The sequence below is a fragment of the Hylobates moloch genome, unplaced genomic scaffold, assembly GCF_009828535.3.
Source record: "Hylobates moloch isolate HMO894 unplaced genomic scaffold, HMol_V3 SCAFFOLD_1, whole genome shotgun sequence".
Taxonomy (NCBI): Eukaryota; Metazoa; Chordata; class Mammalia; order Primates; family Hylobatidae; genus Hylobates; species Hylobates moloch.
The window spans coordinates 179,969,358-179,984,682 of NW_026652276.1; the positions used below are offsets into that span (position 1 = coordinate 179,969,358).

At 35.4% G+C, this 15,325-nt stretch overlaps 1 protein-coding gene across 3 annotated transcripts in view; it reads right to left on the reverse strand.

Annotated features, from left to right (window-relative positions):
• The window catches only part of CD36 (CD36 molecule), an 80,869-nt gene that overhangs the window by 19,807 nt on the left and 45,737 nt on the right, over positions 1–15,325 (reverse strand). For all 3 annotated transcript variants that reach the window (XM_032761221.2, XM_032761224.2, XM_032761223.2), the window contains exons 2-4: positions 13,612–13,705; positions 12,933–13,141; positions 2,816–2,976 (exon numbers count right to left, since the gene is read on the reverse strand). In XM_032761221.2, coding sequence (XP_032617112.1) covers positions 2,816–2,976; positions 12,933–13,052 — 281 coding nt within the window. In that variant the 5' untranslated portion in view covers positions 13,053–13,141; positions 13,612–13,705. The remainder of the gene's footprint in view (positions 1–2,815; positions 2,977–12,932; positions 13,142–13,611; positions 13,706–15,325) is intronic.

Consider the following 15,325-nt stretch of genomic DNA (forward strand, 5'->3'; position numbering starts at 1 on the left):
TTATATTCTTTCCAAAGCAAAGTAACTCAAAAAATGAATTACGGATCTAAGAATATTCTGAAGGAATTACAGCATCTTCATAGAGATGGTGTAGGTAGAAACACACATAAGATCTCAACCCAAGCAATTTCGTGCTTTGATTCAGGTCATATCTTGTCAAAGTGTAATCAAGCTTACTTTAGCAGACATTGGCCAAATACAGCCTGGGGTTCTGTTTGAGGAGGGACATTCTCACATACTTCCAATGTCAGATGGATTTAGGGTATAATTAATTATGAAAAAGCATGTTTAGCTCAACACATACAGTATCAAAGTGTTAACTTTTTTCTAAAAGGTACTGGTTGTTTTTCCATTATTTAAGGCACTCAGGCAAACAATAAAAGACTATTTTGGTGACATGATGAGACAAGATGACCTATAGTTAATCAGGAATCCCTTTAAAATTGTTATAGAAAGAGCTATTTATGGATTCTAAAATTTAGCTGTAAATGCAACTGTTCTTCTCCAGTCTTTGCTCCATTGCCTCTCTAAGCAAATCAAATATATCTAACACATCCCCTTTTGTCCCTTAGAGAGATAGATTAAAGGCTCTAAGAATAAAATATAGATTAGCTGTCAACTACCAGAGGAGAACTATTTCAATGATATGTTTTCTCATATCCCAAATAATATATTTAAAAGTGAAAAATATGGCTGGGCATGGTGGGTCACACCTGTAATCCCAACACTTTGCGAGTCCAAGGCACGTGGATTGCTTGAGCCCAGGAGTTTGAGGCCAGCACGGGCAACATGGCGAAACCCTGTCTACAAAACAAAACCCATAAAAATTAGCTGGGTGTAGGGACATGTACCTGTGGTCCCAGCTACTCAGGAGGCTGAGGTGGGAGGATCACTTGAGCCTAGGAGGTTGAGGATGCAGTGAACTGTGATCGTGCCACTGCACTCTAGAGTGGGTGACAGAACAGGACCTTGCCTCAAAAAATAAATAAAATTAAAAATAGAAGTGAAAAATATAACCTCCCCCAAACAAACAAAAAACAAAAAAATCATGATGAGTTCTCAAATTCTAACAACTATTTTCTTTCCTCACACTTACCCAGTTCACTTAGGTTCTATTTCTTAAACAATTATGCTGATACTCTCCTTAGGTCATATGTGAATTCTAGATTTTCATAAGTATATATATACCTATGAATACATACATATATATATATATATATATATTAGGTACACCTAACAACATTCTTTGCAACAAGATATTTGTATAGACTCTTGCTAATAATATAAAAACTTTAAGACCGTGAAAAAAATTCTAACGTAAGATTTTTTTGTAGCCATGAAAACTAAGTCTTCATTGACAAAATTATGAATTGTCACAGTTGCGCACAGAGACCGCCGATTTGGGTAAAACTGCTAAGACAGGACATGCACCAAGGCCCTCTGTGGCTTATATGTCATATGCGATGGTAGTAGGCACCACCCTCACTATGCCTGTTATTTCATTTTATTTTGGGTGTGAATTTTCAATCTGGAAGCATAGTAATGCTTTGGGGAGGAAGGAAAATTATACAATCATCCGATAACCAAAACAGATAAGATACTAAAACTACAAATTATAAGAAATCATTAGAAATACAAAACTTTGTGATAAGAACTAATCATGGTGTATAACTAGTTGTGATTATCCGTGAGGGAAAATATACATTTAGGTAACAAATTCTATAGCAGAACATAACTATGTTTCCATATGGATACCAAAAATATATTCCTAATCCTTGGTTAAGGTGGTGTTTTTGGCACCTCAATCTCCCCCTTTTTTCCCTTTTTAGTGAAAAAGACAGAGAGTCTATAATTGAAATAGAAGAAAATGTATACAAAAATCTAGGAGCTACCAGTACCTACATCTGTGTGAACATGGACAAGTGACCTCACATCCACTGGATCAGGCATTTTTAACTCACAAAATGACAGATTCTGGCTGGTCATTTCTTCTAGTTCTAATACTCTAAGATTCTGTTCAAAAGTGTGCTAAACTATCAGGGAAGGCAGAGGAAAGATATAAAATATTCAGTCTCAACACTAGAGAAAATATAAGAGTGAAACTAAAATAGATCAATGTAAACGTCTATATGACCTGGAAGTTAATTTGAATATAGATCTTGGGTAGGTACCGCAATTAGGAAAAATGAATTTAGCACTTTGGTTCTCAAAATTGTGTACTCAAATCACCCAGGGTTTGTAAAACTCTTTAGTGGGCCTCAACGCTTTCATTCATTTGGTCTGGGAAGGGGTGTAGGGATTTGCACGTTTCCCAATTCCCTGTTGATGCTGATGCAGCTGGCCCAGCACTTTGCTGTGGCCCAGCTACACTTTGAGAACCACTGTTAAAATATGCTTTAAATTTTAAGATGTGAAAACTGATTTTTTTTTTTTTTTTTTTTTTTTTTTTTGCTCAGCAGGAATATTTCAGAGTTGTTGAGAATATATGCCACAATAACAAAACACTAACTTCATAAACATAGGAAAGTTATTTGAAACTGGTAAGTTTATAATAAAATCTGTTTATCTTTTCTATATACTGTCTAATAAGTATTTGGATAATGTATATATCTTCCAGTTTTTTTCAAAATAAATACCTTATAATCATTAAATTCTTAGATTAGGATTCTATACAGACAGGAAAAATATTTTAAAGTATATTTTTGGCAAGAAAATAATAAGTACATTTCAATACAATGACATTTGCCAAGTAGAAGACTTCTCAGAAATACATGGTCAAGGTAAGAATGCCTCATATTTGTGGGGACTCACTCACCTGTACGTATAAGGACCTCTTTGCTTAACTTGAATGTTGCTGCTGTTCATCACCACTTCCTGTGGATTTTGCACATCAAAGATCCAAAACTGTCTGTAAACTTCTGTGCCTGTTTTAACCCAATTTTTAAAAGCAATTGTACCTTCTTCGAGGACAACTTGCTATGAAAAAGAAAATAAGTTTGGGTTATGTCTTTGTAGTAAGTACAGGCACTTCTGGAAGATTGTTTGTAGCCTTGAGTCAGCCAGAATAAAAGGACCAAGCCCAAGTACCTCATTCATGAGAACATTTGCAACCTTACCATACACTTGCAGCAGAAATATTTTCAACAAATTATCATTACAGCAGTCTTTTTAGCCTTTTACAAAGAGAATCAGTGTGTAATACTGAAGACATGACTGCTGATTTTAAGGCAAACTTTAAAGTGACCCTTCGGCAAGCTTTGGAGTGGCCCTTTGAAAATATTGCAACAGTCAACATAATTTATTAAGCAAAATTTACTGAAGTTCAAAAAAGTTCTTACTGAGTTGAACATTAACTTCTTCTCTGCCCCTAAGTTGGATTGATGAAACAAAACACAAAAACTGAGTGAAAAATCCAGTGGTATTGGAAGCTTTTTCTTTTCCTTCAAGAGTTGGACACTTCAGAGGATGGTACTTAACACTCACTACATTAAGAAAATAAAAATATCTACATGAAGAACACAAATTTGACATCTTGTCTTCAAAATCCTGCTCAATCTGGCTTCCCTAACCTTTTTTTTTTTTTTTTTTTTTGAGACAAGATATTGCTGGAGTACACCCAGGCTGGAGTACAGTGGTACAATCTTGGCTCATTGCAGCCTTGACCTCCCAGGCTCAAGTGATCCTCTCACCTGTGCCACCATGCCCACCTAGTTTTTGTAGTTTTAGTGGAAACAGAATTTCACCATATTGGTCAGGCTGATCTTGAGCTCCTGAGCTGAAGCAATCCACCTGACCTGGACTCCCAAAAGGCTGGAATTACAGGTGTGAGCCACTGCACACAGCCCCTAACTTTCAATATATTTGCAACAACCCATTAGTATATGTTTCCAAAAATTACAACAGCCTCACTCATCATTATTGGGTTGTAGTTTTTAAAGAAAAAAACAGGACAAGGAAGCTCTCCTATTACTCCTTTGTGAAATCCACTAAAAATCACTGATGCTCCTTTTGCTAAAAATAGACAAGTGGAACATACACCAATAAGAGCATTAAAAATCCTACATTAGGAACTTGATTCCTTGCCTTAGGAGCTTTGGGACTGGGTGGAGAGTCATCAAACCTCCCTAGGGTCAATTTCATTATCTGTAAAATAAGGGCGTTAACATAAATATTATTCTAGTTTTCTTCCACAGCTTTCACTCTCTGAGCCAGAAGTCTATTACGCTGTAGTAGCTAGTGCAAACACAGGTGATTTTGAAGCAGGCGGTATTTCCAATGAAGTACTGGGAAGAATGCCCAGGTTAAAGAGCTCCAACATAACCTGAGTGTGCTAGAGGAAGAGGAATACAACTATTTCAGGAAAATGAGCCTAAAGAGAACAATGACCACAGGAACATTCTGACCTATTTGTTTCCTTCACCTGGAAGCACCCATTCACAGAATGACAGATTAGGAAAGGACATTGAATACGATCACCTTTTCCAGTAGAGCACACTGAGGCTCTGAGAAACCAGGTGGCTGGCCCAAGGTCAGCTTAGGCAAACAGTAGTGAATTCATGACAAAAATCCTCATCCCTGACCCTTAGACTAGTCCTCCTTTACACCATGCTGTGACTGTCTTTTTTTTTTTTTTTTCTGTCACCCTCTGCACTTAGTTGGTAAAAGTCAAATTAAGTTTCATATCTTCAGGATATTTTACTTATTGCTTAATATAGGGAATAAGGGAATTCCTTAGAGAAGAACTGGGCACCAAGTTAAGATGGAATTACAAAATCCTACGCTGCTGTAATCCACTTATATGGGGTACATTGGACCTGCTAGACTGATGGAATCTTTATTACTTTTTGCAACAAATTGTCCTTGAAAAACTTTTTATTTGCTCTCAAAAAGGCTTATTTCCACACTAAGTCTAATATTAAGACAAAATTGCTTAAAGTATTATGGATATTCTTTTAAATGTAAGTATGTTTGATGAGGATGTTGAAGGTCAAAGCTAAATAGAAGCTGAAAACGGTTGATTTCTCCATTTCAAGAGACTTAAGAAGGGAGAACACACAAACACAAACATTATTATCCTCACACTATTAGAATCTTAATGCTCAAAAACAATACCTGTTATTCATCAAGTGCCTCTCAAGGTACATATTAGGTTTGTACACAATTAATTATGGTTTTTGCGATTTCAATGACAAAAATCGCAATTACTTTTGCACTGACCTAATATCTCTTAATGAAAGAAACTCAATAAACTCATAGAATTGAAGAGAGTCTGTGACCGAATGTGCTTGACAGGACTGAATGCCTTCCTAACTCTACAATGAGTGTCCATCTAAACACCAAAAGACATTGTACGTTATGAGACCTTTTTTTCTAAAGGCCACAAATCACTTTTCCCTTAAAAAATATCTCTAGCAACAAATAAGGCAAGCATGAAACACAGGGTTGAAATGAATATGTTGGATTATCAACTGTTAGAATCAGGACCATCTAACCTCATCCACTTTTTTTAGAGGTGGAAAATGGGTTCTAGAGAAAGATGTCTGACTGAATTGTTATGTGACAAATTTATTAGCAGATAATAGAAAAATCAGGTCCTTTCACTTCAGTTTTGTGTAGTTTCCATAGCATCATGATTTGTTTAGAGACATAGAGAAAAATACTGAAGTAGTCAAAGTAGGAATAATATGCTTCTGATGCTACAACTACTACATGTATTAAATTGTAGTCACTCCTTGAATACCAAGACTAAATATGTCACAAGAAACAAAAGAAGCTATGTCCTTTGTGAACTTAAAAGAATTTGATTTTAAATAGGATTTGGACTATCTAGTCTATTTTGCAAATATTTTACTAAATTTGAAGTACAAAGCTGATAAGTGTGTACACAGAAAAAGTGATATAAGATTTTCTCACTTGGCTAATGTGTATGTGTGTATTTGTCCCTGACACTAAGCATGCAGACTACCCAGCCCCAACAACAACTGGATTTCAACCTGGTGACTCTCACATAGCATGGTCTATAGCTGAGTTGAAAGCACTGACCTTGAAACTTCTATTCTGCTACACTAATTTGAAAACAGATGTTTGTTGGGACCATAATATCCTATATGTAGTCATACACTCACTTGAACACTGTTGTCATGCAACAGCAATAATCATCTACATGACTGACAACTTTCATTGTTAAAATGCCCTTCATACTTTGCTATGCATGGAGTAGAGTACAAATGTAGAAAACATTTTGTTTCACTTTTCAAGGACTTTACAAGTTTCTACCAAGAGACAGAAGTATGTTTAGCAGATTTTAATCTGTGAGTTAGATTTTTTTTTACCCTATCCCCACCCTAACAAAGCATAGTGGCTTCTTCCCTAAGGCATAGACTGAAGTGGTCAACAATGAAATTAGATGCTATGAGTTAATAATAATAATCATTTAAGTTTGAGCAGATTATTTAATTTCTTTGTACCTCACTTTCCTTATCTGTGAAATTATAGCAGTAATGTTAGATTGAACCACATAGACTTAGTATTTTTGAAAATCAAAAAAAGTTGAATTTTGACATTTTCATGTGGCTTATGTATCCTCATAGGTTGTTATGGGGATCAATAAATGTGAACCCTTAGAATAGCGTTAGTACAAACCAGACATTCAATAAATGTCAGCTATCAGTATTTTACAAATTCTATCCATCCTTTAGAGGAAGAACTCTAATACCATTTACTTCTCATTCTGTTTTAATTGCTTGGTTCATAGCATTTACTGTCTAAGCCATTCATTTGCCAATAACTTCTGTAATATCCTGTGACAATTATTTTTCTGTTATTTAATCATTTTAATATTTTTCTTTCTAGTAAAGTAAAAACTTCCTTAAAAACCAGAAGCATACTAAAAATAGCTTCCATCCTTCCCCGTTACCATTTGCTTGTAATTGGGCCTAAAAAGAATCATTTTCCCATGTTTAAAGAAATTCTAATGTTTTTGCATTGTGCAAGTGTGTGTAAGTTGAGAGTGAATTAGAATTGTAGTGACAGTTATGCAGAGAATCTGAAAATGGCTTTAGTTTCAGACCATCATCATCAACTAAAACTCAGAATAAAATTTGGTGAAGTGTATTGGAGTAGTAAGCTTTAATATGTTTCTGAAACCCAGAAATTAGCCTCCAAGAATTTATGTAAGTACCTAAAATGGAAGATTTTGTGTTTGGCATGAAAAGTAAACTATGTTGATATTAAATTGGACTAGCGGAAGAAACATATATGCTTGTCTATTTTTTGAAACATTGTCTTTAAGTGACATTTGTTATTACAGCTATATGCACATATACATAGTGTTTAATTCATTTTTATACTGCTATTTTAATTTAAATATTTTGGGTTGTTCTTATGTTATTAAATATAAAACAAACTTTACCATCTTTAATATTTTTAGTCTTTTTTTGAGCTTTTACATATTATGAAAAAGTACAAATTATTTTATTGTATCTGGAAATACTAGAAGCATACATTATAAAGTTAATATAAACAAATTATATGATTAAAATATGGACTATTAATTCAAACATAATTTTTTTGGGGGGGAGATAGTGTCTCACTTTGTCACCCAGGCTGGAGTGCAGAGGCGCGACCTTAGCTCACTGCAGCCTCAACCTCCTGGGCTCAAGGGATCCTCCCACTTCAGCCGCACAAAAGCTAGGACTACAGGCATGTGCCATCATGCCCAGCTAATTTTTTTGTATTATTCGTAGAGATGGGATTTTGCCATGTTGCCCAGTCTGGTCACAAACTCCTGAGCTCAAGTGATCCACCCATCTCAGCCTCCCAAAGTACTAGGATTATAGGCATGAGCCACCACGCCTAGCCAAGTATAGCCATTTTAATGAATCATTATTTCAATTTATTTTGTCTGAAGGCATTTCTTACAAGCTACAGAAGGATCATTGTTTTCAGGAATGGGTGAAGGAAAAATGGTATAATTGAATGATGATATTTAATATTAGTTCTCCAATAGGAACAAAGAAACCTATAATTCCTTTTTGGTGTTCTGTAGTTAGAACTATAGAACTTATTTAAATTTTAGTTTTTTTCTTCCAACTTTTATTTTAGGTTCAGAGGTACATGTACAAGTTTGTTATAAAGGTAAATTGTGTGTCATGGAGGTTTTGTGTACGGATTATTTCTTCACGCAGGTAATAAGCATAGTACCTGATAGGTAGTTTTTTGATCCTGCCCCCTCCTCCCCCCTCCTCCCCCCCACCCTCAATTAGCCCCAGGTGTCTATTGTTCCCTTCTTTATATCCGTGTGTATTCAATATTTAGCTCCTACTTATAAATGAGAACATGTGATATTTGGTTTTCTGTTCCTGCATTAATCTGCTTAGCATACAACTACCTATGTTATGTTATACAATATTCACTAAACTTTTTATCAACTGATGTTAATAATGTCAAGTGATAAATTATCTTTTGTAAATGGAGGTAGAATTTTGACCATTTTCCACAGTGCTTTGGTAGTTTCTACTTTCATGGCAGTTCTTGCTATTGATTTTTAGTTTTTTTTTTTTTTTTTTTTTTTGAAAGACTGCATAAACTTCCTGGCTGCACACAACTCTATTAAGAATCATCGTCAAAAATACTGGTAAGAAAGATTGCAGCTATAATCCATAAAAAGCATGAGGACACCAGAGACATCCCTTGAAAATAAAGAGCAAAAGTAAACTACAAATAAGGTTTCTAAACTGTTTTAGACTATTTCAAATGATAATGACATCTTTCAGAATTGGAAGGTATCACAGCACTCCAACTCTACACTAAATATGAAATGATTTTCTCATCATTCTCAATTAAGCAGTTTAATTCTTTTTTTCAAAATATCACTTGTATACAATAGCTTTCTTAATTTGCTATTAGTCAGTTAAATAAAGTAATATTAAATGAGTTTTAATGGTACACAAATAAGAAGTCAACAGTACCAAAACTCATATGTTTGTGAAATAGCATTACCCTAAGTATTTCTGAGGCAGCAGTAAGACACTCGGCTCTCTAGGTTTACATAAAATTCAAATATTTGACTCCTACTGTATGCCAAAGATATACATATGCCACTATCATTTAAAAAATAGTCTGTAAACTGTAGAAAAAAGAAATAGTCTATTCAAACAATATTCCACCTACTTCATATGACTAAAATTGACAAGGTCAACATGGTTGTGTAGGAATCTGAGAGCAAAATGAAGCTTAGCCTTAAACGTACCGTACATCTTAACCAATATAAGGATTCTGAGGATGAGTCTTAGTCTATGGACACGTAGGGGGCTTACACTGTGCACTGTCATTTCACAGTTTTTATACATCTCTGTTGTACCACCTCCTTGAGTTCGAATCTACACTAGGAAGTCTGAATCTTCTCTTTTCCTTGTAAATATTGCACAGATAATTCTTATTTCAAAAACAAGAAGGAGAAGCACTCCATTGATTTAATTCCCCCTTCTTTATTATCCTACTCAAAGTATACTTTCAAAATTATTGGTGACCATGTTCTAATCATTATTTTCTTAATTTTCATCTGCCTGAGAACATTTTCTGCTTTCTTTCCTTGAGTTCTGTCCTCCTATTAACTTCTAGGATTGTACTCTGTTTGTTTCTTCATATAAGATCATTCTTTTCCTTTTCTACTTTTGTCTTCCTGCCTCTGAATTATTACAAATTCTGTAATAATTCTTCTGCTTTTTCCTCTCTCCATTAAAACTCTCTAAAAGTAAATCTACTGTTTAGTTTTATTTTTAATCTCTATAGCAATGATCAAATCTATTTGAACTCTGACCTTTGAAACAGACTGATGTTCATAACACATCACTTATAAAACCTCTGTTTTACTTCGTAAGGTATATACATACCTTCTATCAATAACTCACTGGACATCTTCAGTTTGATGCTTTTACTCCTCTCTCTAATTTAATCTGTTTCTCCAAGCTTCCATTTCATCATATTATCTATCAGTTTTTTTTTCTATATCCTCAACCATGCCAGACCAGTGTGCCTTTTGTTATACAATGTGCAGATTATGCAAATATCTTTCTAAAAGGGAATCTTATATTCTCCTTGAAAGTGGTCATATCCTACAGTTTTTTGTTTGTTTTCCTATCTCTGGTATCCTCACTTTGCAACCTTTCTGCTGTAGAGTAGTATACAAGGCTAGGTTTTTCATCTAGGCTCTTCCTACAGTTTGCATTTGGAGAATGGCTTCTTTCCCTATTGGCTAGGTGAGTTGGCAAGTTGATTTAAGGACTTGCGCCTGTAAAATGGGTAAAATAACAGCAACTTCTCACAGCTATTCTTGAAGATTAAGTGAACTAGTATATAGGAAACTCCTAGTAAGAATTAAATGTTAGCCATCTAATCTCTAAATGCAGGTTTTATTATATCTTACACTTGCTGAAAAACATACCGACGACTATTGTGTATCGTATCGTCAATTAAGTATTTTTCTGCCTGATGTTCTAAGCTTGCTTCCTAACTCTAACCCCATGTTAACTTCTAATCTTTTCTGCTGTTAATCCAGTATTATAGGCACAATCTCTACCTTCCTCCTTCCATCTTCACTGCATTTGGTAGCATTTTCACAGGGTTTTTCATACTATCAATCAGTCCTTTAACATGGTTACTGCAGTTATTTGAGGCTTTCAAAATTCTACACTTCTTTAAAATCTGAATCAAGTACTATCTTTTTCCTGAAGTTTCTTGAATACTCTGAGGGATTTCTCTTTCAAAGTATTACAGCATTTACTTTTCCAATTCAATTCTAGAGTCTCATAGGTCTTAGTATTTTTTATTATATCTTCCCCTGGTTATAGCTTACAATAGATGAGATTATATTATTCTCTTAGTCATTATACAAAAGCACATTTTGATGTCAGAAAACTTACTTTCTCATGGTTAACTATTATGAGCATAAAGATGAATATTAAAGAATTAAAATAAATGCTAGCACCTCACATGCTATCCAAAAGAACCTACATGTACCAGTTTTGTTGCATGACAAAGAAAAAAATTAAATCATCAATACTCAGTTATTGACCAATAATTATGTGTCAGCAAAAAAAAATACTCTAAATTGCTGTGCATTAGAAGATTATTGTGATTTTTGAATTTGGAAAACTTTTCCAAATGATGTTATAGTCTGTACGTTAACACAGATACTGATCTTGTCCTTTCTCTGCATAAGATCTGGGTGAGAACCTAGTTTATGAGTAGGAAGGATGTCAGATCAATGGCCACTCCATCCCACTATTAGATAAGCCTCACACCTCACTATTACCTGTTTATTTCCATTGGCCTATATCAAAAATACTATCAAGAAAACTAAGAATTCCAAGGCAGGGGATACTGTCCAATTTATATATGTTTTTTCAGTTAAATACATGAGGCTGAAGTTCTGCAATATGTTAGCAATGAAAACAATACAGTCAGCCCTCTGTATTCATGGGTTCCACATCTGCAGATTCAACCAACTGTGGATCAAAAATATTAAAAATAGTAACAATATAGCAAGAAAAATGTAATAAAAATTCAATTCCTGCTGTTCTCCATTGTGCACTATGCTTACTAACCCTTTGTCTAGGTCATTGCCATCCTAACCAGGTAGAGAGTTGAAGGCAGAACTCATTTTATTTGGCCAGTATTATGTTTAATAAAATGAACATTTATGCCTTCAGGCAGTAAACACACAGTCTATTTCACAGCAGTTCCCGTTCTTCATTTTGTCTTGTTCTTGGCACCTTAAATTTTGTTTAACCCCTGTATCCAAACTCCTGCAGCCATTTGAATTTGCCATCCCTGATTTAGAACTTCAGCAGATCTCCTTCCCTTTATTCTTTTCTTCCGCCTATCAATCAACATTTCTGATGAGTGAGTGTGTAGCTAATTCAAATAAGCTAGGGTGGGAGATGAATTCTAGGTTGTTGTGCAAAGCCCATCTATTCAATCATTCTGTTTTTTCACACTACAATTTGTTATATACTAAGATATGTTCTGCATATTTCTGAAAGTATTTGCTAAGATTCAAATATGAAGCTTCATAAATGAAAATATTTATGAGATAATGAGGTTATTACACATATATAAAGATAGTGGGTTACTAAACAGTGTATTACCAAACAAGTTTACCTAACAATGTAATAAGGATTTATGTTTCAATGTTGAACACATTACACACACACACACACACACACACACACACACACACACACACAGTTTTACTTTTCTCAGTATTAACTAAAGTGCAATTTCTTTTTTTTTTTTTTTTTTTTTCGAGACGGAGTCTCACTCTGTCGCCCAGGCTGGAGTGCAGTGGCGCGATCTCGGCTCACTGCAAGCTCCGCCTCCCGGGTTCACGCCATTCTCCTGCCTCAGCCTCTCCGAGTAGCTGGGACTACAGGCGCCCGCCACCACGCCCGGCTAATTTTTTGTATTTTTAGTAGAGACGGGGTTTCACCATGGTCTCGATCTCCTGACCTCATGATCCACACGCCTTGGCCTCCCAAAGTGCTGGGATTACAAGCGTGAGCCACCGCGCCTGGCCTGCAACTTCTTTTATAAATGTGCTTTTACAAAATATACTTATTTCCTATTCAAAAGCATGCCAACATGCTCTTTGGACATAAAACAATTATTTCTACTAACATGCATACCTGTAGACAGCTTTTAATAGAATTTGGTATTTATATTTAAGATAGCAGTGGAGTCATGTTAAAAATACATTATAACATTTCACATAAAGTCACATCATATAGAGTTGCAGTGGTTAATAATTACCTTCATGTCAAAGATACAAAATTAGCAGTTACCATGAAATATAAAGCAGGTAAATACAAAGCAAAAAAATAGAAGTTAGAATGAATCAAAATGACAAGGCATATTCTTTGGACTACTTGTACCTTTTTAATTGTCTTCTGAATAAGCATGTCTCCAACTGGCATTAGAATACCTCCAAACACAGCCAGGACGGCACCAATGACAGCCCCAGTGATAAGCCCACTGTTCCGGTCACAGCCCATTTTTCTTGTTCAGGAGGTGAATTAGTGTTAAGCACCTGTTTCTTGCAAACTCCTGGATATGATTCAGGTGGTTTCTATAAGCTCTGGTTCTATCATTAGAAAGAGATCATAAAACAGAAGCTTAAATATCAGTACAAAAAGATCAAAGTACAAAGAAAACATCCACTGAAACAGATCATTTTGCCAGTTCTAAATAAACAAATGCATTTCTTTTTGTTTCACCAAAGTGGCTTCCTCTGTCCACCTCCCTTTTCTTGCTTCTAATGCCTACCAGTGGCAGAACTAATAATGTCATATCTGAATTTCTTCATATTCCTCCTTTTTAATTTTCTTTCTACGCATGATTAACATATTGAAATCTTATCTAAGGAGAACTCTCACCCTCATCTCTCTTCCCTTGTCTCAGCAACTTAGGTGCATCCTCACTATCTGGTTTCTCCACCCAACACAACCTTCCACACCCTTTCTGGAGTTCTCCTGCGAACCCAATGTGGGTTGACTGATGTGTTTTCCCTTAAATGATAAGCAAGTATGGTAACAGATGTTTTATTTACTATACCTTATTCACAAATCAACAGCAAGACACGAATTTTACAGGAAATGAACTGATGAGTCACAGAAAGAATCAATTCGTCTAATCATTGGAAAGCTATCTGTGAAAATGAGAAAAGCATGGGTAAATAGAAAAAAAAAATTCTCAGAAATTTTATACTGGGACACTCTAATATCACCATACTTAAAATAACTGTTAAAAGAAAGTCTAATTTTCATGAATACTGAGTTCAGGCCTGAATTGCTTGTTCTAAAAACTGTTTAAAACATGGAATTATTTTAAATAAGTATATCTTATTTTCAGTTTTATTAATGACTTTGGATAGACTACAGGTGCAAAGAATTTGAAGAAAATATAAAATGTAGAGGATGTCTTGTTTCAACCATGGCATTGCTTTCTTAATAAAGAATTTTTTCCCTACATATTCAACTACAATATAGTTCATTTTGTCATTTGCAGTTGATTCATGCTAAATCTGTTAAAATTAGGTAGTTTGTGTTAGTATATGTTTGTCAATATAATGTTTGGTATCTTCATAAAGTGTGATTATTATTATTTTTTGAGACAGAGTCTTTCTCTGTCACCCAGGCTGGAGTGCAATGGCACGATCTCGGCTCACTGCAACCTCTGCCTCCTGTTCAAGCAATTCTCCTGACTCAGCCTCCTGAGTAGCTGGGATTACAGGTGCGTGCCACCATGCCCAGCTAATTTTTGTATTTTTAGTAGAGATGGGGTTTTACCAGGTTGGTCAGGTTGGTCTCGAACTCCTGACCTCATGATCCACCCACCTCAGCCTCCCAAAGTACTGGGGTGACAGGCATGAGCCACCGTGCCTGGCCATAGTATGTGATTATTATATAAAGATTGGAAGAGCTGGGTGCGGTGGCTCACGCCTGTCCCATCCCAGCACTTTGGGAGGCTGCGGCGGGTGGATCACCTGAGGTTGGAAGTTTGAGACCAGCCTGACCAACACAGAGAAACCCCATCTCTACTAAACATACAAAGTTAGCCGGGCATGGTGGCACATGCTTGTAATCCCAGCTACTTCGGAGGCCGAGGCAGGAGAATCGCTCGAACCCAGGAGGCGGAGGTTGCGGTGAGCCGAGATCACGCCATTGCACTCCAGCCTGGGCAACAAGAGCGAAACTCCATTTCAAAAAAAAAAAAAAAAAAGATTGGAAGAAAGAATACAATTTGTGAAATGAGTGGATCCTACTGTAATGATAAGAGTTAATTCTAATTAGTATTTGAAAACACATTTATTTGAACTTTTTTGTTGTTGTTCTAATGACATTTTGTCAATAAGGGGGTTGGCCTGTCATTTATAGTCAGAATGCACTTTATAGTTTATAAACAATCACCCTCTACTTTGAAATGCTCATGGCCAAACAAAACATATGTGCCAACGGAATGAAGGCTACAGTCAAAAAAGGGCACATAGAATATTGTTGTTAATGTTGTAAGTGTATTAATAATTGTGGTTTGTTATAATTTCAGGTTTTCCCTCCACAGCTCTCTTGCAACAGAGGTACCACTCTTATGATTTTATTAGTATTTACTTCCACTTTAGTAATCATATAGTTTTTCAAAAATATTACTTGTAGAGCTAAGAAAAGAATAAGAAAATGATATTTTCCCCAAAAATGCAGGAATAAATGTTACAAATTTTTTTCTTGGCAATTTTATTATTTACCTATGTTCCCTTAACCTTTGGGATTCC